Source organism: Talpa occidentalis, unplaced genomic scaffold (genome assembly GCF_014898055.3).
Source record: "Talpa occidentalis isolate TD23 unplaced genomic scaffold, MPIMG_talOcc4v2.1 talOcc4.3, whole genome shotgun sequence".
NCBI lineage: Eukaryota > Metazoa > Chordata > Mammalia > Eulipotyphla > Talpidae > Talpa > Talpa occidentalis.
This window is the reverse complement of record NW_023603184.1, coordinates 77190926-77213820: the sequence shown is the minus strand read 5'-3', so window position 1 is coordinate 77213820 and position 22895 is coordinate 77190926. Positions and strand designations below refer to the sequence as shown.

Genomic DNA, 22895 nt, shown 5'->3' with positions numbered 1-22895 from the left:
TGTACCCTTATTACAAACGTTAAACAACTCATTACTTTCTAATGCCTTTAATGAAATCAGTTAATTTTCTATCTAGTTTTATTGTGGATTTTAGAAATTACCCATAGCAATTTTTTCTTAATGTAATTCATATTTTGTACTGTTATAAAATATACATGTAAAAATTTAGAAAATTCAGAAATACACAGAAAGTCAATACATTTCACCAGATAGCAGTTATTCTGAATGAATCACTTTTTACATTTTTATTCCTAGTAATTTATACAAGTCAGTATTAAGCACTCTCCATCTTAAATACCATAAAGAGAAATTACTTCTTTATTCAGATGGTGATTGTGCTTTGTTTATTTAGTTTTTAACATAGCATGTTAATATATGTGTTAGATATAAGTGAGAAACAGTAAGGGTATAAAAAGGCCTATTCATAACCACAAAGTGTGAGAGAATATTAATTTCACATCATATAGGTTATATCCTACAGATTTACATGAAACCAAATAACTGGCCATATTGAAGCTAGAAGATTTGCATTCATTTCATCATAGCCCAGCTGCCTGTTACACAGGACAGAACTGAACTGTCCATAAGGCAATTAACATCATGCATACTTGGTTTCATTATACCCATCTTTCTATACTTGCCTAAAGAGGGATTCATTGAAGAAAGAGGATATGTCTTCAAAGAAGTGTTAGAGTATTTTTGTGGATTCCTAAGACTGGACACTGTAAAGGCAGAATATATACAGTTAATTGATTGATTTTACATCAAGTCAAAATTACTAGTCTTCTAATGTAGCACTGTCCAAATGAGATCCAAAACATTCATCTATATTTGCTCTATTTATACCAAAATGCATATTTTTGTAATAGCTTAGACCAGGAAACCTGAGTAGTACTGGGCTCTATCTAGAATGTTCTCAGAAGCTTTGGGATATTTCAGAATGACTCTTGGTACTTCACAGGCCTCTTCCTTTTATTACTAGGCATTCCTTTTCTTCTCTAACATAGTTCCATGTCCTTGCTGATTTCTCCTAAAGATTAATAGCTTTGCCTCAAAAGCCTTCATTTTACTTTTATTTCTAACTCTACTTTTGTATTGGGTTGTAGAAAAAGTCATGTATTTTGAAAAACAGAAAAAAAAAAGTGACATGACTTTCTGACAACCTAATAGAATGCAGTAAGCCTGAAGATGGACACTGGGGAAAACTGGGATTCTTAGAAGTTTGACTCATGTTCAGAAATCAAAATAATTTTTCCTGCTAAAGTACTTGCATTAGTAAGATTAGTATCTTTTATTTATTTAAAAATAATGATTTCTCATAATCAAGAACTGTAGATTTTATTTTTCTTGTTTGAATACCACATAAAATTTGGTGTTTTATTTTCTTGTGTGTTTTTTTTTTTTTAAGCAATAGCTGTATTTTTTTTTTTTTAAGATTTCTTTCTTTATGCATACAAGAGCTGGGTGTAGGACAGAGGCATGGTGAGGTGAGAGGATTCACCAGAGATGGAGTGGGGAGCAGAACAGGCGATCCACTGAAATACACTGCTGAGGGGTGTAGCAGGTAACACAGGAGAGGTTTGCTGCACCATGTGGGTCACCTCCCTGGCCAGGGATCAAATTCATGCTGCAGAGGCTGTTGATAGCTTCATGGTGCTGAGATTTAACCCCTTATGCCATCAGGAAGAACCCTGTGTTTTGTTTTGTATCTGTATATATTATGCAGATAAATATATGCTCTTATGGGGGTAGGTAGCATTTACAGTTATTATATATTAGAACATCTCCTTTAATTGTCTTTCTACCTGCACCACTGTTCAATAATGATTGGTTTGTGTGAACTTTTGGTGTGAGAAGATTAACATTCCATTTTTTCTCCCTGGTTATCATGGACTAGTTTTACCCTATCACACTTAACAACTACAAACCCTAACACAAATACCACCAAAAAAAAAAAAAATCTTAATATAGTTCCTCATTGTATAATCAATTATCTTTTATTTACAAAGGTTAAGTTTTTTATTGTAAATCTGCAATCTAGTTAATCACAACCTAGAGTTATATTACTAAGTCTTATCACCACTGTATCCGTTGTTTATTATGGAAGACAAGATAAAGATGAAGAACTTACAATAACCTTGGAAGACACTGAGTAAAAGTGGCAAAGGTCATTTTCACCTCAATATAAGATCCATAAAAAGATATTTTTGTTTTGTGAAATCTTTCAAAATAGTCAATATGTAAAAGTGTTTTCATTTACTACAAATGAAGATCATTTAGAGATGCCATTTTTTTATATAAAACCATTTTTGAAATCAAAGTAAGACATATATAAAACTTAAAAGTAAAATAATTCTTTTTTTATTTTTTTAAAGATTTATTTTTTATACAAGAACTGGGGTACAGGTCAGAGGCACGGACGGGTGCGAGGATTCACCAGAGACAGAGCAGGGGCAGAGCAGGCAGATGGACCAAAATACACTGCTGAGGGGAGCAGCAGGCGGGATAGGAGAGGTCTGTTGTGCCATGTGGGAATCTCGCTGGCCAGCCAGGAATTGAACCCTCACTGCAGAGTCTGCAGACACCTTCACAGTGCTGCGCTCAACCCACTGCGCCACCAGGGAGGCCCCAAAAGTAAAATAATTCTATAAAATTTACAATGAGGGCCTACCCGGTGGTGCAAGGGGTTAAGCACAGCACTATGAAGCTATCCGCAGCCTCTGCAGTACAAGTTCGATCCCCAGCCTGCAAAGTGACCCTCTTGACGCAGCAGACCTCTCCCCATGGCCACTGCTCCCCTCAGCAGTGTATTTCAGCCAATCTACCTTTCTGTTCCCCAGTCTGTGTCTTGTGAATCCTCTCACCCCCCGCACCTATGGCCTGTACCATAGTTCTTTTATGCATAAATAAATAAATCTTTAAAAAATAAATTTGACAATGAAATAGAGAAGTCACACAGCTTATTGTACCCATTCCTGTTTCCTGATCCCACAATTTTAGCTCTTCATATTTATGAAATAACATGCTTGTATTGATAGTTCTTGATTTGACAGATTTAACTGTGATTAATTAATTTTGTACTAGAAAATAACTATTTTACATTCATAAAAACCATCTCCTTACCCTACCTATCACATATTCCTCCAATATAATTAAATCTTATCAGTGTTACTGTTTAAACAAATATTCACTCTTCATCAGTGTTGCCTTGTACATATTCTTCAAAGCTGAGCTATGTAATATACTATATATATTTATTGTCTTTTTGTTCTGTATTGATTTTTTAAAATGTAGCAGCATGCTTTCTGTATACTTTTGCCAGTTGAAATTCTCTGTATGTCATCATGGCATTTCTCTTCTGACGTTGCCAGGTCCTAGGCAATCTCTTTGCCTAACTTTTAGCAAAGATTGCTTTCTAAGTCTACTTTCATCTTTTTGGTGGAGGACAATATATTTTTGAATTGCTGTTTCTATGTGAGGATTTTGAGAAAAAATGCCTAGGTAATATTGTTTGGTAGCCTTATGTATCTGAAAATATATGTATTCTCCCAACTGATAGTTTTTCCATACAAGTAGAGGCTTAAAATCATGTATTAGAATTTTAGCATTAATTTTAATGTTTTCTAAAGTCCACCATATTACTGAAATTCACTTAATTGTTATTTAGTGGAGAAATTTGTGTCAATATTAAATGAATTTGCTTGTTTTCTATTCTTGTTATATTTTTCCCTAGAATCGCCACAAGTGAAATACTCATATGAGTTTGGACATAGCCATGTTCTTTGTTTTTAGCAATGTTTGTGAATGAGTATTCAACATTAAATGTTTGGTAGAATTCATCAGTGGAGCTCTTCAGTTCTGCTTAATTTTTGTGGGAAGTGTTTTAATTACTAATTTGATCTCTTATAGATTTAACCAAAATTGTTTTTCTTGTGAATAAATGAGTTTAATGGCTGTGTTTAACATAGTTTTTAAGCATCTTTTCACCTCAAGAATATCCAGAATGTATTCTCTTTGCAAAGGAGGTTTCTTTATCCATGCCACCACCTCCACTAACTCAGTTGCTAACATGACCTCTGTCCTATTATGTTTACCTCATACAAACTATTTTACCATACAGGTACTTATGTAAATGACCTAAGTGTTCAACTCTATATTTTCTTACCCTTCCAGCTCTAGATATGACAAATTCCCTTACTAGATACATGCAATTTCTACTTGGTAATTTTATTTTTCTTGGAGTCGTGTTAATTTTTTTTCTTCAAGCATAGTTTCTCTGTGGTAGCAACTAAATATATCCAACAAGACAAAGACCTCATGTTGGTTATCTTGTTGTTAATAAACCTAGCATATTTTCTGTTTTGTAAAATCAAATGCAAACCACTAAAACAAGATATATAATACCATACAACAACCTGGATTTTCCAGTCTAATGTACTAAGATTCTCAGTTCTCACTACTGTATATCTCACTATATCAGTTTATATTTCAGCATTTTTATCATAACCATGCAAATTGTAGACCATGTCTGCACTAATATCCATAACATATCATCATGGCATTTGTCAGGTAAAAACTAAAGCTTAGAAAGTTTATGAAACTAGTCCACATTACTATCTGGTAAGAAATATCACAAGTAGAACTATGTTGTCTATCCTAAGGGCTAATACACATTTCAAGGCACCATGATGCCTGCTCTATTCTGTATAAATAAAATAGTAGAAGTGAGAATTCGTGATTTCCTTTGGGAGCTGGTTTTGGTAATTATAGAGATGATAATGTTACTCCCAAACTATAATGGGTTTTCAGAATGCATCAGGCACTAAAGTAGATGCTGCTATTAAATTTCTGTATTTAAACCATACAACATGCAACAGAAGTTACACAATCTCTGTGAAATTTGTAGTGTCTTGTCCTTATAATTTTACCTAACAATTGAACCCAACACAAGTGTGTGTTGCTGTATTTTATCTTCCCATATAAAACATAGGTAATATATGAAACATAGGTAATATCCTTTTCTTATATGAAACATAGGTAATATCCTTTTCTTACATAGCATCCCTTCTAATTTATGCCCTGGGATTATAGATTTATTATTTAGCAAATTTTATCAATGCATATAGAAGCCACATCATGATATAAATTAATTTATTCCCATGTGTACCTATGTAACTAGATTGTAACTTTCTATCTAGTGCAATCTGTTGCAATATTTTTCAATACAAATTTTTTGAAAGTCAGAACCAAAAAAAAAAAGTTTTTGAAAACCAAATTACTAGATAAAAATTGTACTTGGATACCCATATAAGCTGTTTTACATCTATAATTACCCATTGAGTTGGCATAACACATACAAATCTCTTGGAATTGATGTGATATACTCTCAACTTTGATTATTGTTGTTACTGAGGCTTAGCCTTTTTTAGTTTATGTATTTCAAAGTATGTGTGATGACATATCTAAGAGTTTTATTCTTGATTTAGACAGACATATATTAGAAAACAGCATGAAAAGCACAGAAGTAAAATGATATTCCTTGACAGTAAGAGAGTCAGAGCATATGAAAGTGGAAAAAACAAGCATCTTCTAATTATCCCAATGCCGAAGTAATACACATCACTGCTATCACTTTCATATACTTTTTATTGAGAGAAGTAGTTATAAAGTCCTGATCAAATGAAAGGAGGGTGGTACCTGGAGTCCCTGGATGGAGAGCCACTTCTCAGAAGCAACTCTGCAATATAGAAGGGAGAGTAAAAAAAAAATAAAATAAAATAAACAGTTAACTTAGTTTATCATACAAAAGTACATTTGTTTCAACAAGTAATTGGTTAATTAAATTATTAGTTTTCCATAAAATAGAAACATACACATATTTAAAAAGACAGAGAGGCCTCTGTTTCAAGTGCGTGCACACACACACACACACACAGAACACACAAAGAATAATAGTTACAAACATTTGAATTAAGGACAGGATATTTTCTACAGCCACAAGATTACCCTAAAACTTATACCTCATAATAGTTCTTCTAAATTATACAATTGTCTTATTTTTTGAAAGAGATACTTTATATAGGATAGTAATATGCAAAATGAAAATTATGAAGTTTCAGCATTGACATAGCCATTTATTAAATAACATTTTACATGAAATGCTATTAGTTCTGGTGACTTTTGGTCGTTTTAAAACATTTCCCTATATAGGTAACTGTGTTTGAAACAAGAGACTGTTTTCTTTCATTTCAGTGTTTTTAATTCATATGCCTTAAGCATTTTCTTGCCTTCTCACCTTAATATACTAGCTATAATCTCTAGTATATTATTGCATGAGTGGTAAGAGTGGTTACCCTTCTGTTGTTAAGACTTGTTCGTCATATTTTGACAAAATAACAGTCTGACTGAAGAAATCCCCTCTATTACTGTATTAATTAAAGCTTTTTTAAATTTTACATAAATTAATATTGTTTTTGTTATATGCCATTTAGGTATCTATCAAAATTATTATATTTTTTCTCTTTTAGTCTACTTATATAGCTACCTACATTAATTGATTTTCGAGTGCTAGACAGATCTGTATCACCATAACTATCACTTTAGTCATGATATAATCTTTTATATTTTGCTACATTTGAGTTGCCACAACTTTTTCATTTATGTTTATAAAAAGTATTGTTATAAAATTTTCTTGCATGCCTTGGTATGATTTTGGTATTGAGGGTTATTCTGGTCTTATAAAATTAATTAGAAAATATATCCCTCACTTTTTTTTTCCTAGAAATATATGTGTTCAGTTGTTACTAATTCTCTAAATGTTCTCTAGACTCTCCAGTGAAGTTATCTGTGACTAGTATCTTCTTTTGAGGAGGTTTTGAATTATAAATATGATTTAATAGAAACAGGATTATTCAGGTTATATTTTTCCTCTTTAGTGAGTTGTGGCAGTTAATTATCTTTCAAAAGGAATCTGCCAATTTCATCTATTGTGAAAATTTAAGGTATATAGCTATTTATAGTTTTCACTTATCTTTTTAAATCTGTCAGATCTATAGTGATGCTCTCTCTTGCCTTCCTGATGTGTGTAACTTGTTTCTTTTTGTGAGTTTGTTAAGATCATAGGATACAAGATCAATATATACAAAATAATTTATATTTTTTCAATGCTAGTGATTAAATATTGAAATGAACATTACTACCTATAATAGACTATTAAATTATTAGCTATAAAATGAACAGTGCATTTGCAAGATCTAAATGCTGAAAACCCATGTAAAACAAGCCCTCTAAAAGTCTATCATAAATATAGGTATGTACTCTATTCATCAATTAGGACACTAAATAGTATTAAGAAATCAATCTTGGGACTCCCCTGGTGGCACAGGCAATTTAGTGCAGCACTGTTGGAGTGGTCTGTAGCCTCTGCAACATAGGTTTGTTTCCCAGTCGGCCGGCGAGATACCCACATGGCATGGCAGACCTCTCCTGTCTCGCCTGCTGCTCCCCTCAGCAGTGTATTTCAGTCAGTCTTCCTGTTCTGTTCCCTGCTCTGTCTCTAGTGAATCTGCTCACCCTCCCGTGCATCTGGCCTGTACCCCGGTTCTTGTATGCATGAATAAATAAATCTTTAAAAAAAAAGAAATCAATCTTTAGCTACAACAGATTGAAGTCCAACTGAATCCAACTGAAATCTCAGCAGAAACTGACAAATTGATTATAAAATTTATATGCAAATAAAAAATGACCAGAATAATTTAAAACAATTTGGAAAAAAAAAATGAAAATTCATGCTACCAGATTCCATGATTTACTATAACAAAAGTGTGTTAATATAGGAAGGAAAATATGTAGATTAATGGAATTTAGGAATATAGATCTATCCCCCACAAATATGTAGGATCTTGATTTTTTTTTTTTTTTGTGGGACCCTCGCCGGCGGCCAGGGAACTAACTGGCGCTGCAGAGGCTGAGGGCAGCCTCGCAACTCAGCGCTCAACCGCTGAGCCACTAGGGAAGGCCTAGGAACTTGATTTTTAACACAAATGTAAAGTAATTCACTGAGTCAGTGTTCTCAAAAATGATTCTAGATAAGGGAGTAGGGTCAAAACAAGGGTGGTGGGAATTGTATGGGGACTATTACCAAGATGAAAATGCATACATTGTGCAAAAATGAAAAATGGTGTAAATATATATAAATATATAAAAACTTAAAGAAAGATTTAACCCTTAAAATAAAAATGAAACAGCAAAAATTAAAAAAAAAAATGGTTCTAGTATTATTCAAGGTTTAATGCAAAGGAAAAATCTTGATCCATGTCTTGTACTAACTCAAATAAGTCTCACATAACTAACACAAAATATGTTTCACATTTAATTCTATAATTTTTTAAGAAGTCTATAAGAAGTCAACTTAGGTAAGGCTAGCTTAGATATGATACTAAAAAACATAATTTAAAAAAGAAAATATTGAGAAACTGAGCTTAATCAAAATTAAGGAAAATTATATTTGAAGTGCTATTGTTTGAAAAATAAACATTAATAAGAAACAAAAAATAAATTATATGCTGGGGAAAAAATTTGCAAATCAAGTGTCTAATAATTGTATTTGTATCTAAAATATATTTGACATTCTGGATAAGTCAAAACTACTAAAAAGAAAACAGATCAGGGATTGCCAAAATACTGACAGTAGGGAAATAAATTGACTGTTGAAAGGTAAAGGGAAATATGTGGGGATAATAATGCTATCCTGTGCCATGATGATGATATTGATTACACAACTATATGCATTTGTTAAAACTCTCAGACCTCTACACAAAAGATAATGAATTTAATATATGTAAATTGTACCATAACAACAAAAATAGAACAAAAAAGCAGAGAGAAAAGAATTGCCATAATGTTGTATTGCTCTATATGATAGTGCTCTGGAAATTTGAGTCCAGGAGAGTATTTTAGCACTAAGAGAGAATTCTGAAGAAATCCACATTAGCAGTCATAAGTAGCAGCCTAATCTCTGCAAGCCAGTTCTCACTGCATCTTACTAGGCCAAGGAAACAGGGGTGAGAGGATGAATGATGTGACACAAATTATCGCCATTCTAAATATGTCAAGCATACGTCCTGCTGACAAAAGGGACTGTCTAGCATGGTAAGTAGCTGCATCAGCTTTTCAATCAGCAAGTCCAAAAAGTGAGAGAAATACTCATTTTTTAATGTGCAGCAAAAGGAAAAATAATTTATTCCTCATTACTATGATTATAGTTGTTGGTTAAATGCAATTTTTTGTATAAACCAAATTCAAGGTGCGATTTGATTACTAAAATTGAAAATGAAACACTATCCCATTCTGTAAAAAAAAGTCTCAGAAAATGTATATATTCAGAAAGGTACTTATATTTATTGTATTTTCAAAGAGTTAATAAAAATTGTAATTTTCTCTCAGCAAGAAACATAAAACACAGAAGTACATGAATAAAATGGCAGAGATGTGTACTTACTATCATGCTAAGTCCCAAACACTTCAATGTGAATTGTTTTAATTATAGATAACAAACATGACAACTGGCCTAAAGTATAGTCTATTCCATGGACAATCCTGTGACTAAACATAAAAGATTGCAGATAGTAGTTCTTGGCCTCCAGATAGTTATATAAACAAAACTAATAAGGAAAGAAACTTCCTAAAATTTTCTAAGTGTTAGAATCCAGTTATCAACATCCAGTAACTGTCCTGATTTTACTCTGAGGCAGGGAAGCAAGTTTTATTTGTGTATGTTTTCTAAATCTTATACCTGCCTATATTTGTGGAATGTAGCCTAAATCTCAATACTGTTAACAAACTTAAAAACTTAAAGACTATGCAGAATTTGGTACAAGATGGCTTAAGAATTTGGTGAAAATGACTTGTCTGAATTGTTATGTGGCTGATATTTATGTAACAAATTCAATGTGGATGTACTTTGCTTCACAGAGTAACGTTCATATTTTATGATCCAAATTAACACGCCCAAAAAATTTCTCATTTTTTTATGATTATTTTTCCATATCTGTTGGGGACTTTATAGTCAGGTTAAGATTTTGGGAGAATTTACTAACTAAAAGGCATCTTTTCCAGAAGACATCAAAAGTGATTAGGGGGCAAAATTAGACCCATGCCATGTAACACCCCAAAACAAAAGAGTATTAAAAAAACCTTTATTTTAAGTAAATCAAGGGCCTCCCCAGTGGTGCAGCGGTTGAGCGCTGGGTTGCGAAGCTGCCTGCAGCCTCTGCAACGCTGGTTCGATCCCCGGCTGCTCCCCGGCCACCAAAGGAGGGTCCCACATGGTGCGCAGACCTCTCCTGCCGCCCGCTGCTCCTCTCAGCAATGCACTTCGGTCCTTCTGCCTGCTCTGCTCCCCACTCTGGCTTTGGTGACTTCTCTCACCCTCCTGCGCTTCTGACTGTACCCAGTGCTTGTATAAATAAATCTTAAAAAAAAAGAAAAGAAAGTAAATCACCCAGAATTGCTTGAGTAATATGTGAATTATGACAATATTAAAAAGAGAAATTCCGTTGTATTGAATGAATTGTCATAGATGGTGAAATAATAAAAAAAATGATGATATAAATAGCTAATATGAATCAAGAAAATATTTTAAAAGTTTTGCATGACCTTACTTAGGCCTTACAACAATCCTGTGAGGCAGTATCTACTATCATCCCCATATTTAGAAATCAGGAAAAGCAAGTATAGAAAGTTAAGTCATTTGCCTATCACTGAGCTATTATATAACAAACCACTTTGGTATTTCAGGGATTTGATACAAACAAAATCCAAAATTTCACTCACTTCACAGGAGAATTGTCTCACCAATGGAGGGTTTCCCATGTGCTGTTTCCTGCTCTCTACTTTTTGAACATTCTCCCAATCCCTGCAAGTCTTCTGTTGAATTCCCTGTAACCAGAGGGCTGACCAGTAGAAAAAGTAGAAGATAATCAGAATGTTTTTAGGGGCAGATCAGGAATTGGCAGACAACAATTTTGCATATGTTACATTGGTTAAAAGTGTTTTATATGTGTATGTGTGTGTGTGTCTAAAACTTAAATGCAAGTCAAGTGGGAAGTGCCAACATTTTCATTTGCCTAGGAAGAGGAATCAGGACCACTGAACACTGGCTATTCGTAGTCGCACTCACAGACTCTGATATTAGTAAAAACACAGTTGAAGTTTAGACACTCTTGCTTCAAAGTCTAAGACCTTAAAAAAATGAAAAAGTAGTCTAAGAGAACTTAGATTTTGATGAACTTTCTATTCTTCAGAATTCCTTTTATTATTTACAAGTAATACTTCAGGAATCTATTTGGTGAATATGTGTAGAAATATGTATAGAATATGTATAAAAGAATGGTTTATAATCTGCGTGCATGAAAGCTCCTAACTACTTGTGTCCTACCATTTGATAAAGAAGATATACTCATACTTTGATAATTTTTCCTTATACAGCTGTGAAAATTTTATAAAAAAGATTTCCTTAAACTCAGAATGGAGTGACTGGGTCTGCATCTGGCAGTCATTATTAGTTAAATCAGATTTGATTCCTGAAATAATACCTCTGTCCCTTTAATAAAAAAAAAAGATGCCTTTGTTTTGTGATACTGCTGAGGAATATAGATTAGATAAAATGTTGACATGTGTGCATTCTCACTTGGATATTTAATCCTTTAGATACTAGTGGTCTTTCTAATTCAGTCTAATCCAAGTCACTGATAATGTTACATGAACCAGTGACTATGCTTCATAAAAGGCACTCACTCTATGAAGACTGATGATTCAAGTATAAAATTTTCTGTTCTACTCAACTAAGCTTTCTGACAAAATTAATCTGATGTACTTTTAATTATGTACATAATCATTATGTTGTTGCATGCAATTAGGCATAAATGGTTAGCAGTTCAAATAGATACCATTATCATAATTAGTATTTTTTTTTCACAGGGTTAAGCCAACTTGTGTATTTTAGTTCTTCATGTTGTTAGATCTTCATAGTTCTTCTTGATATATTACAGGAATCATTATTTGCCATTTCACTAATATCACATACCATTTAATCATCTCCTTATCATCTCTCTACACATACACATATTTTCACACAGTGTAAATTCAATAAACCAAAACTAAATGGCCCTTGTCTCTTTTGCTATTTTCAACTTCCAGACTTACACCTAATATTATTCAAAAGCAAGTGTGAAGTCTGTTTTTTCATATCCATTTCTCCCATACTCTATTACAACTCATCAATTTCCCCCGTCACTGCCATCATGTTTTCAGCACACGTTGAACTCTCCATACTGTAGTCATTTCAATATTGGTGACAGCAAAAAGGTGGAACCAAATGTCTATGTATTTTCTAATTTGGATTGAGAAAGGGAATAGAGCTTAGGCTACAGGAAAGAGGGGGAAAAATAATATATTTAAAACACTAAGTTACTATACCTGCCTTAAATTACAGACTGATTTAGGTCATACCCTACCTACACCTGCTTTATCATATGAGAATCTTTTTGTTTCTTCTTTGCTGTCCCAAATTCTACTATATTTATCTATGTATCATTTGCTTCACTGAAACTTATTTTATTTTTTAATTGTTATTTTATTTTTATATCATTGTTCATTTTTAAACAATATTTGCTTCCCTCCACCCCCTCAGGTGTAGTCCCCATAGAATTTCCTTCACCAGTGCGCCCCTGCACCATCACCATAGTCTCCTGTGCTCCTCCCTCCCTCCCTCTGATCCCTCTCCCTCCTCCTCCCCTGCACTATGTTTCTGATTTATAATTATCCTTTTTTGCTTGGTTGTGTGTGAAACCATCTGATATTTTTCTTTTTCCTTCTGGGTTATTTCACTAAGCATAATTCCTTCTAGTTCCATCCACATTGCTGTGAATGGCATGAGTTTATCTATTTTGTTTGCTGAATAATAGTCTATTGTGTATATATGCCACCTCTTCTTGATCGAGTCATCTATTTTTGGTGAAAATTATTTGAAAGGACTTAATTAATCTTATGAGGAAATCCATTGCATTTTTTTAATTCAAGTATATTTCTCTAAGAATTTAGTGTTTATTACTGTACTTATATCCATGAACAATTCTTCAATATTTGTGAGGTTTCTTAAGTTCTCCATCTACCTGTTTTATTGTTTCTTAGTTTTTGTTTTTTAATACCTCTTTTTAGTGCCCTTTACATGTGAACATTTTATTTGTATTTGAAATATTATTTTTCAGGAACACTTCTTTACTTGTTGGGATTTGATTACAAACTTTTCATTTATGGCTTATAAATCTCCATCTCCATTCTAGATTTCTCTTCTTAGATAGACCCAAATTTTCCACTCCCTCCTGGCCATTATTTTGTCAACATTTTAAACTTAGCAGTCAAAAGTGAACACTATTTTCCCCATACTTTCAGTCTTCTTCCTATCAGTTTGAAATTAATTTTGTTGGTATCATTAACTTTTATTAAATATTAACCAAATCTGTAGTCATCCATCCATATAAATATTGATAGTTCTAATTTATACCTTCCCCATTTCTAATCTTTTAGATATCTTTGTTCCCTACTGTCTTTTTTTTTTTTAAGATTTTTTTTTATTATTTATTTATACAAGCACTGGGTACAGTCAGAAGCGCAGGAAGGTGAGAGAATTCACCAAAGCCAGGGTGTGGAACAGAACAGGCAGACTGACGGAATGCACTGCTGAGGGGAGCAGCTGGTAGCAGGAGAGGTATGCGAGCCATGTGGAACCCTCGCTGGTGGCCACCAGGGAAGGCCCGTTCCCTACTGTCTTTCACTAATCCTTCTCCCCGCTATTACATCCTTTCAAAAATTCAAGTCAGAAAACATCACTGTTGAAATCAATAAATAGCATCAACTGTTGCTAAAACAGAAAATTCTACTTAGTCTAAAAATTAATCTACTTGATGTTAACCCAAACAATAATTCCTGTCCCATTTCATAGACCATGTCAAACACCATGGTTTATATGTGGTTGTTAATCATTGTGTATATGTCCTTTATATTCCTGTATTTTTATTGACTTCCTTGTATTATCTACTTTATCTGTAATACACTTTCCTATATTTATTTTTTACTGAACTCTTTTTTTGTTTCAGATAAAATTAGCCTTTACCCTAACTGCTTCTTAGATACTTATGACTATTTTCAGACTCTGGATGAATCCCTGTTTTTCCAGCTCATGCCACTTTATTTGTATTTAATATATGTGTTTTTTTTTAGTATAAATTAATAGGTGTTGCATGCAAGTCATCTTTCCCATGTAACCCAGCCCACTTCCACACACACATTGTAAAACCTTAATTTGTTTAAAGCAATATTGCATCTGTGGAACCCTAACAGAGGGAGTAACATTGGCTAGGTATTCAATCAGTTGGAAATATAGTTATGTGTATAGTCAGTATATTCAAGAGTTTGTTGAGCTGATTCCACCATAATCAAAAACTTTGAAACTCAATTACCTAACTTGAAGATGTAAATTAACCATCATTAGTATCTAATTTATTCAAGTGAACTAAAAATGACACCTAGGAGCATTTATCCTTATCCTAGAATTAAACTAAAATCAAGGGTTTTGGTTTTAAAGTTTGGGGTTATAAGAGCGTGTTTGATGTTGAGAATGAGCTAGTTACAAGTTAATAATGGTAAATATTTTAAGTTGTGTGAGTCATAGTTCTCTGAGGAAAGCAGTCAGCTATACCTTTGTAGTGTAAAAACTACTGTAAGCAATATGTAAGAAAACAGGTATGACCCTGATAAACTTAATTGACAAAGAGACAATAACTCTAGTATACTTTAATAACTTTAGAAAAAGGTGATTGTGAAAGGAAGTGAAAAATAGCTGAAATGATTTCCTTGAGTATGTGAGAGAGGATGAGATTTGAAAGGAAGTGGGGTGATTATGACCAAGTTTGAAAAGCAAGAGGGATGGGAAAATGCAGAAGTGACTAGATATGACGTATAAATCTGTGGAAAATATCTTTTGATTGCTTCCATTTTCTCAAAAATGTAGGAAATAAGATAATCAAATGTGATGGAGTACTAGGAATAAGATTTGGAGTTTTGAAAGGAAAAAGATGCATGAAATAGTTATGTGAAAGGATTGGAAAGTAATTGGGCTAAGAATATTTTGTGGATAATTAATTTTCTGGTAAAATGCCAAATTTTAGTTTGAAATGTTCCAGCTGTTCTTTTCCACATTGGACTTTTTATATATTTTGATATAACATATTTTTTACTGAAACTCCAGCTAAATGTGTGCAGATATCAATATAGTTTAAATCATTTAACTGTAATCTTTAAAACCCTTATTTGTTCTTCTCTGGGGGAAAAAAAGGAGATTGTTGCAATCCATTAATACCCCTATTTATAGACAGAAAAATCAGTTACATTCTATCCATGTATTTTTGTAGTTTAGCAGATCTTATGCCTGTTAGAAATTATTTGTGCAATGAATATGCTTCTGTCACTTCATCTCTATTTCATGCATTTATCACATTGAATCCTAATTTGCTCTGAGGATTTGCTAACTTTTCCTTCAATGATGTATTTACTCAGAAAGAGTTCAAATATAATGAAATATATTGTGCTGTATTTGTCTAATATTTTGCCACCAATGAAAAATAAATTATTGCAATGAAATATATTCACATTGATTTCTACGAAGGTTACACATGGATTGGTAAATCAAAACAAGCCCTCAAAAGATGGGAAATCAATTGATGTGTCAGATAGGAGGGGCATAAATGGTGAAGTCAACCACTGAGTTGATACTTTTCCTCTTGAAATAATTTAATTTATTAGAATTAGAAAATATGTGTGACTTTGAATATAGGCGATAAGGTAAGAAGTGAATGATTCAGAATATTGATCTGAAAACTTACTAACAATTCTTCAAACAAGTGAAGGGAATAAATATCATTTGTTCCTTATACTGATAACAGAAACTTCCAAAAAGACCAATCAAAACTAGGTTACTAGGATTGTGCACCTTGTAAATACTATTAATTTTTAAATTAAAAAATAATGGGAGCACAGTTCTATAGAGGTAATAACTTTATTTTTCTTCCACAGAGCTGTTACCCAGTTGTCAGAAATTGAATTGTCAGCATAAATGTGCAGTGGTCAGAAATAGTACAAGATGTTACTGTGAGGATGGATTTGAAGTAAAAGAAGATGGAAGAAGCTGTAAAGGTAATATGACATGATTATTCAGTTTGTTGTTGTTGTTTTGCTTACTTTGAGTTAATAGAAACTAACTTTGAGCACCTACAGTGTGCTGTGAGTAGTTTTTGTTCTTTTTTTTTTTTTTTAATTTATCCATTCATGCATACAAGAACTGGGTTACAGGCCAGAGATGTGGGAGTGAGAGGACTCACCAGAGACAGAGCTGGGAACAGAATAGGCAGACCGGCTGAAATACACTGTTGAGGGGAGCAGCCAGCAAGCCAGGAGAGGTCTGCTGCACCATGTGGGTCACCTCCCTGGCCCCAGGGATCAAACTTGTGCTGCCGTGGCTGTGAACAGCCTCATAGGTTGTGTCCCAACCCCCTGTGCCACCAGGGAGACCCCAGTTTTTGTTCTTTTTGTTTCTTTCTTAACATATAAAATTTGCTATGATCCCCAAAATCACATATATAACTATTTTAGATATGTATTTATAGAATCAATTTTCAGTTCATATTGCAATGATATCAAATGTGGGAAGTATCAACAATGGGAAATGTTTTTGGCTAAATTTTAAAATATTGAATTTAATTATTTTAACTTGCCAAATATTTTGGGACTATAATGTAAAGGATTTGTTATTAACTAACTTAGGTTAATACTTGACAATTATGCTGTTCTTTACAATGTTTTATTTGGTAATTTTAGCAGCTAACCTTTTACCAATAGTAAAATGAAAAACATAAACATCTGTATGTAATGTTTATATGCAATGTAAATATTAATATAAATATTTATGTTTTAAAATATTTTAATTTGGGGGCCTCCCTGGTGGCCTAGGGGTTAAGGCTTAGTGCTATCAATGCTAAAATCTGAGTTCAATCCCTGGCCAGGGAGCTGACCCACATGGTGCAAAAGACCTCTCCTGTCTTGCCTGCTGCTCCCCTCAGCAGTTTATTTCAATAGATCCACCTGTTCTGATCCCTACTCTGGTGAATCCTCACACCCACAACATCTCTGACCTAGACCCCAGTTCTTGTATGCATAAATAAATAAAATAAATCTTTAAAAAAAAGAGCTTACTTGCTTTCACTCCTATATGGTCAGGTCAGAGCATGATTTATGGTTTTCTGAAGCTGTATTTCCAGGAAATCCTCTGTACTTGTAGAAAGAAGAGAGTAGTAATGACATTCCCATAGTTTTAAGGCCAATTTTGTGGAATTCTATCACTGTCACAACAGTATATTGTGGCTAAGGAGAAAGATCAAAAGAAATCATTAATCATACTGCTCTCCAGGATGGGGTAATCATATCAGAAAAATAATAGAAACCAATAATATTAATGCTGAATAATCTGTGAAAATTGTTAAGTATCTTTTCTGGGATGAGGGGCTTGAACTTTACCAAATACAAGCTATAATTTCTTTCATTTCCACTATAGACTCAGCTCCAAATACTATTTTCTATTCCCAAAACTCTTTCAAACAAGCCATCCATCAATGTAGACAATTAAATGAAGCTAACGAAATCTGAGAAAATTTTGAATTAATGCCATATGAATCTATAATTTACCAATTTATTTATTTATTTATTTTTTTAATAGAGGCATGTTTATTTATTTATTTGTGTGTTTTGTTTATACATGCACTGGGTACAGTCAGAAGCACGGGAGGGTGAGAGGATTCACCAGAGCCGGAGTGGGGAGCAGAGCAGGCAGAAGGACCGAAGTACACTGCTGAGGGAAGCAGCGGGCGGCAGGAGAGGTCTGCGCGCCATGTGGGACCCTCCTCTGGTGGCCGGGGAGCAGCCGGGGATCAAACCGGCGCCGCAGAGGCCACAGGCAGCTTCACAACCCAGCGCTCAACTGCTGCGCCACCGGGGAGGCCCTATAATTTACCAATTTAAATGACCAATTTACACAGCAATCATCTTGGTTCTCTTTCGTAAACTGCTTTCCTACCTTAGGGGTCAGAGGATTGGACTGAGAGTCCTCCCCCTCTAATCATGTATTTGGTCTTTTGGGTGATCAGCTCCCCTTCTGAGATTAACCAGTGGCCCTACACTGAATCACTGAATCACCTCATTAGCATAGACTAAAGGGTTCAGTTAAATAATAAAAACACCCCTATTGATTAGAAAATTCTAAAGGTTTTAGGAACTCTGTGCTACTTATTGGGGACAAAGACCAAATAAATATATATATATATATATCTACATTATTTTTTTGTATATATATATATATATATATATATATAATGTAGATATCTTATATATTATATAATATATTCATATATAATGTATATATGTATATATTATATAATATATTATATATTATGCATAATATATATCATGTATAATGCATATAATATATAATATATATAAATATATATTATTTATTATAGCACACCAGTTTATTCTACTTAACAACTTCTCTGTCTTCTTCCTCTTTCATTCCCCCTTCAAAATTGTTTTCTGGAGTCTGAAATTTTCTTCACATTCAGTGTTCTCAAGTTTCTATTTCATTTAGGGACTTGGGAAGACAATTTTTTTTTTTTTTTAGGTAAGAAGTTCTACCTTCCATTTTGTCTGTGTCCTTTTTTCTTCTTATACTACACTGAGGTTATTATACCAGTGTCCTAATTGCTAAATCCAAATTAAATTTCCAATGTTTATCTTACTGGATTTCTTCATGCTATATAATATTCTATATTTTTGAAAATCATTCCTTCCTTAACTCTTTTGTCCTTAAACTTCTCATGGAGTCTTCTGCACAGGAGGTTCATGGATCTTCTTTCTTGTCTACCCTCTAACATTTAATAGTATTCTGCAATATTTGACTCAATATTAGCCTTTCTAATTTCTTCATTCTCTCTCCTATGGGATATAAGCCTATGTTTGGTTTGGTTTGGTTTTAATCTACCATTCATAGGCTATCAAGTTTGAAATATTCTAGAGCAGACCTAACCCTATGTATACAATCCAGTATCCCCAACTACCTATTAAATATTTAGCCAAGGATGCCTTACAACCACCTCATATTTAACACATCCAAATCAAACTCATCATTATCTCCCATATCTCAACTCAAATCTACACTTCATATATTCTCTATTTGATAATTGAATCACTATTAATTCCCATCATATCCAAACAGTTTCCACATGTTGTCTATTCTGCTTCTTAAACATTTGAGTCTATTTCTTCTTCTCCATTCCCACTGCCACTGACTTAGTTCAAATTATAATAACCTCAAAATGCAATTTCTTATTTAGAATTAGCTTATAACTAATATTCAAACATTCCACATTCACCAATCAATTTTTTTTAAAGATTAATTTTTTTTTTATGCATGCAAGAACTGGGGTAGAAGCCAGATGTGCGGGAGGGTGAGAGGATTCACCAGAGACAGAGTGGGGAACAGAACAGTCAGATTTACAGAAATACACCCCTGAGGGGAGCAGCAGGTAAGCCAGGAGAGGTCTGCTGCAGCATGTGGTTTGCTCCTTGTCTGGGGATCAAACTCATGCTGTAGCAGCTGTGGACAGCTTCATAGGTTGCGTCCAGAGAGGCCCCTCCCATCCATTTTTTATATGAGATTATTGTGTTAGAAGATGACAAGTTGATCATATAGCTCATCTAATAATGCTTTCATGATGTCTATGTGTAATGTAGTGTAGGATAAAGATAACCTCACTAACAGACCCCAAAACTAGTTTCCCAATGTCAACTGTTACCACTTCTCTTATACACCCTGACTCCACTTGTTGCCTTATTCTTCTTTGAAACACCTGCTATGTCAACCCAGGGCCTTCTCATGTTATTTTTTTTTTTTTTAACTAGAATGCCCCAATCCATATCTCCCTTTTTATTAGTCTAAAAAAATCCAAATTATCCTTTTAATTCAGCTCAACATGAAGTCTTCACTTATCATTTTCTCTCTATTCCCAAGCAAGTTCACAAAATTTTTTACGTTTCTGTTATAACTAGATTATGTCTATATTACAAGGAAATATCTAAAATTGAAATTATAGTTCTCTAAACTACTCTCTCTTAGGGATAGGAGTCATGTTTTATCAATTTTGATTTCTTCAGAGACTAGTGTTGTGCTTTGTACAGAGGGCAGATTGAATATACATTTATCTGAATAATTAGCTGACAAGATTACTTTTTTTTTTGGCTTGATTGGTTAAGAATCATTAAGTACCTGCTATTTATAGAGATTTGAATAAAATGTTGGAAGAAGGAAGAATGAGGGAGGAAGGAGAGAAGGAGAAGACAAAAAAACATAGCATCATAGACCACAGATATTGAAATACAATTTATATATATAGAATATTTTAAGTCAGTGTTACCTCCGTTTAAAAAGAATGAAATTTCTCTCTTCAACAAGTGCTCAGTTTCTTCTTTTTGATTAAGTGATGGTGGTTTGTGTAGCTAGCTCATAACTCTTATGTAATGTGTTCATTGAAAACCATGTTACCATGTTACTACCATGTTTTAATTCTTTGTTAAAACATTATCTGTTCAATAACTAGTCATTGCAGGACATAGTATAACTTTGCAAAAAATATCCTAGGGCTCCTATATTGTCCTTCAAAAGTAAATAATTTCAAATGAAACATTTTATATTAAGTTTGATATTATATTTCTTTTAATGCAATAATGAATTTAACTTTCAGTTAGTATGGTTTTGAAAAGACTTCCTAGAGCTGATCTATCCTTTTTAAAAGAAGCTTTTTAAAAATATTTGGGAAAAATGATTTCTTCAAGGAGGAGAAAAGTTCAACAATAAAGTTGCTTACAAGTTATGACAATTTTCATTCTAGATCAAGATGAATGTGCTATTTATGGTACATGCAGCCAGACCTGTTTAAATACATACGGATCCTATGCTTGCAGTTGTGTGGAGGGTTACCTAATGCAACCAGACAACAGATCTTGCAAAGCCAAAATTGGTAAGTTATATTCCTTTTTTTCTCCATAATTTCCTGTTTCCTTTTTATAGTGCATTTCCATTAGAAATGTAGGAGAACAATTTGGACTTTGAAGTAATAGATTTTTTTCCTTTCACTTTAACTCACTGAACCATTCTTAGAAACCCAGAATTGTTCTTTTAGTTGTCACTGATCTTTATAAAATTCCTTGTATAAGAAGTTTCTAATTAACAAAAAGCTACTCTAAAGAAATGGACTAATTGATATGAATAATCAATCCTTTCCCAGGCTATGCAACAGATTCCTAACTGGTATTTTGGATGTCTGCTTACCATTAATAATTAAGATTACATGCTAAAATATAAATTAGGTCATGTTGTTTTCTTGCTTAAAATCTCATAATTATCCAGATTTCGCACAGAAGCTATAAGGGTCGAATGGTTTTATACAATTTACCTTTTATGTAACTTATCAACCACTCTCTTCTTTAGTTACACAACAGCCATACTGATTTCCTTGTCATTCTTTAATTACATTGCTCTTGTCTTGATGTCTTTTCAGTTGTTTATTCTACATGCAGTGTTTTTCACTATGATAGTCACATATTAATCATCTCAGTCTTGGCTAAAATATCAATATTCAGAATGATGTCAGACCACTCTATTTAATGGTATACACAGTCTCCATCACTATTGTATTTTCCAATTTCATTTATTCGTGCACATTTACTTCATCGCTGTATGATTTCTTAATTTGATTTTTGTTATAGCACTACCAATTGAAATGAACTTATTTATTGATTTATTTGCTTATAATATTATTTCCCCAGAATAGTGTAAGTATCATGAGAGTATAGAACTTGTCAGTTTTGTTTACTGTTATTTGCTCAGTGTTGGTCAGTACCTGGAACATATAGGTCTTCAATATGTTTTTGTGGAAGGAAGGAGAAGAAGAAATTAGCTTTTCTTTCTGATGAAGTTGTTAATATTGGTGTTCTACTCTTGAATAATTGAATTTCATGTTTCAAACATATTATTTCCTCTAACCTTAATTAAAGCCTATGGTTTTATACCAAGACTTAACATCTATTAGATACTCAAGAAGTGTCAATTGGCTAATGAAATAGTCTTGAAAGTGCTAGTAACTATAAGAAAATACTATTTTTTTTGGGGGGGAGGGATCTATAGAGAATTACTATATGTGCTGTTCTACCTGACTTCTTATCTGGTGACATTCCATGCATTTTTCAAATTATAATGTAAAAATATATTAACAAATGTCCCTACCCCTTGATTAGCAATTGGAAATAAGCATGGGAGGGGATTGCTGTTTTTGAGGCCAAATTGAGAAAGTAATGGATTTGCTTAGCAAACTGCTACTGCTGTTTTCCTTTACAATAAGTTTCATGCTATATTTTCTATGATTTTCCTGAAATACTGGGTTTAATTATTTACAAAACATATTTGTATATGGAATCACAACTTAAAAAAACACTCATTTATTTCTTAGTTTGCTTCTTTGACTTTCTGATTTGGTTTTTGAAGCCCTCTTTATTTTTCAGTGCAATCCTTGAGAAAAATCAGGGCAGGTTATATGTTCCTCTTTTTCCCACCACTGAGAGTTCTGATTTAAAATATTGCTGTTTCTATTGATCCACACAGTATGCCTGTGGATACACAGGGAGAGTGTAATGTAATAAGCCCTATATAAAGATGCATTTCCTATTTCTATGAGGCA

The 22895-nt window shown here is 33.2% G+C and overlaps 1 protein-coding gene across 1 annotated transcript in view; it reads left to right on the top strand.

The window, feature by feature from the left end:
* Nucleotides 1–22895, top strand: part of LRP1B (LDL receptor related protein 1B) — a 1722250-nt gene that overhangs the window by 813275 nt on the left and 886080 nt on the right. The window contains exons 4-5 of the mRNA XM_054699700.1: nucleotides 16132–16251; nucleotides 21051–21179. Coding sequence (XP_054555675.1) covers nucleotides 16132–16251; nucleotides 21051–21179 — 249 coding nt within the window. The remainder of the gene's footprint in view (nucleotides 1–16131; nucleotides 16252–21050; nucleotides 21180–22895) is intronic.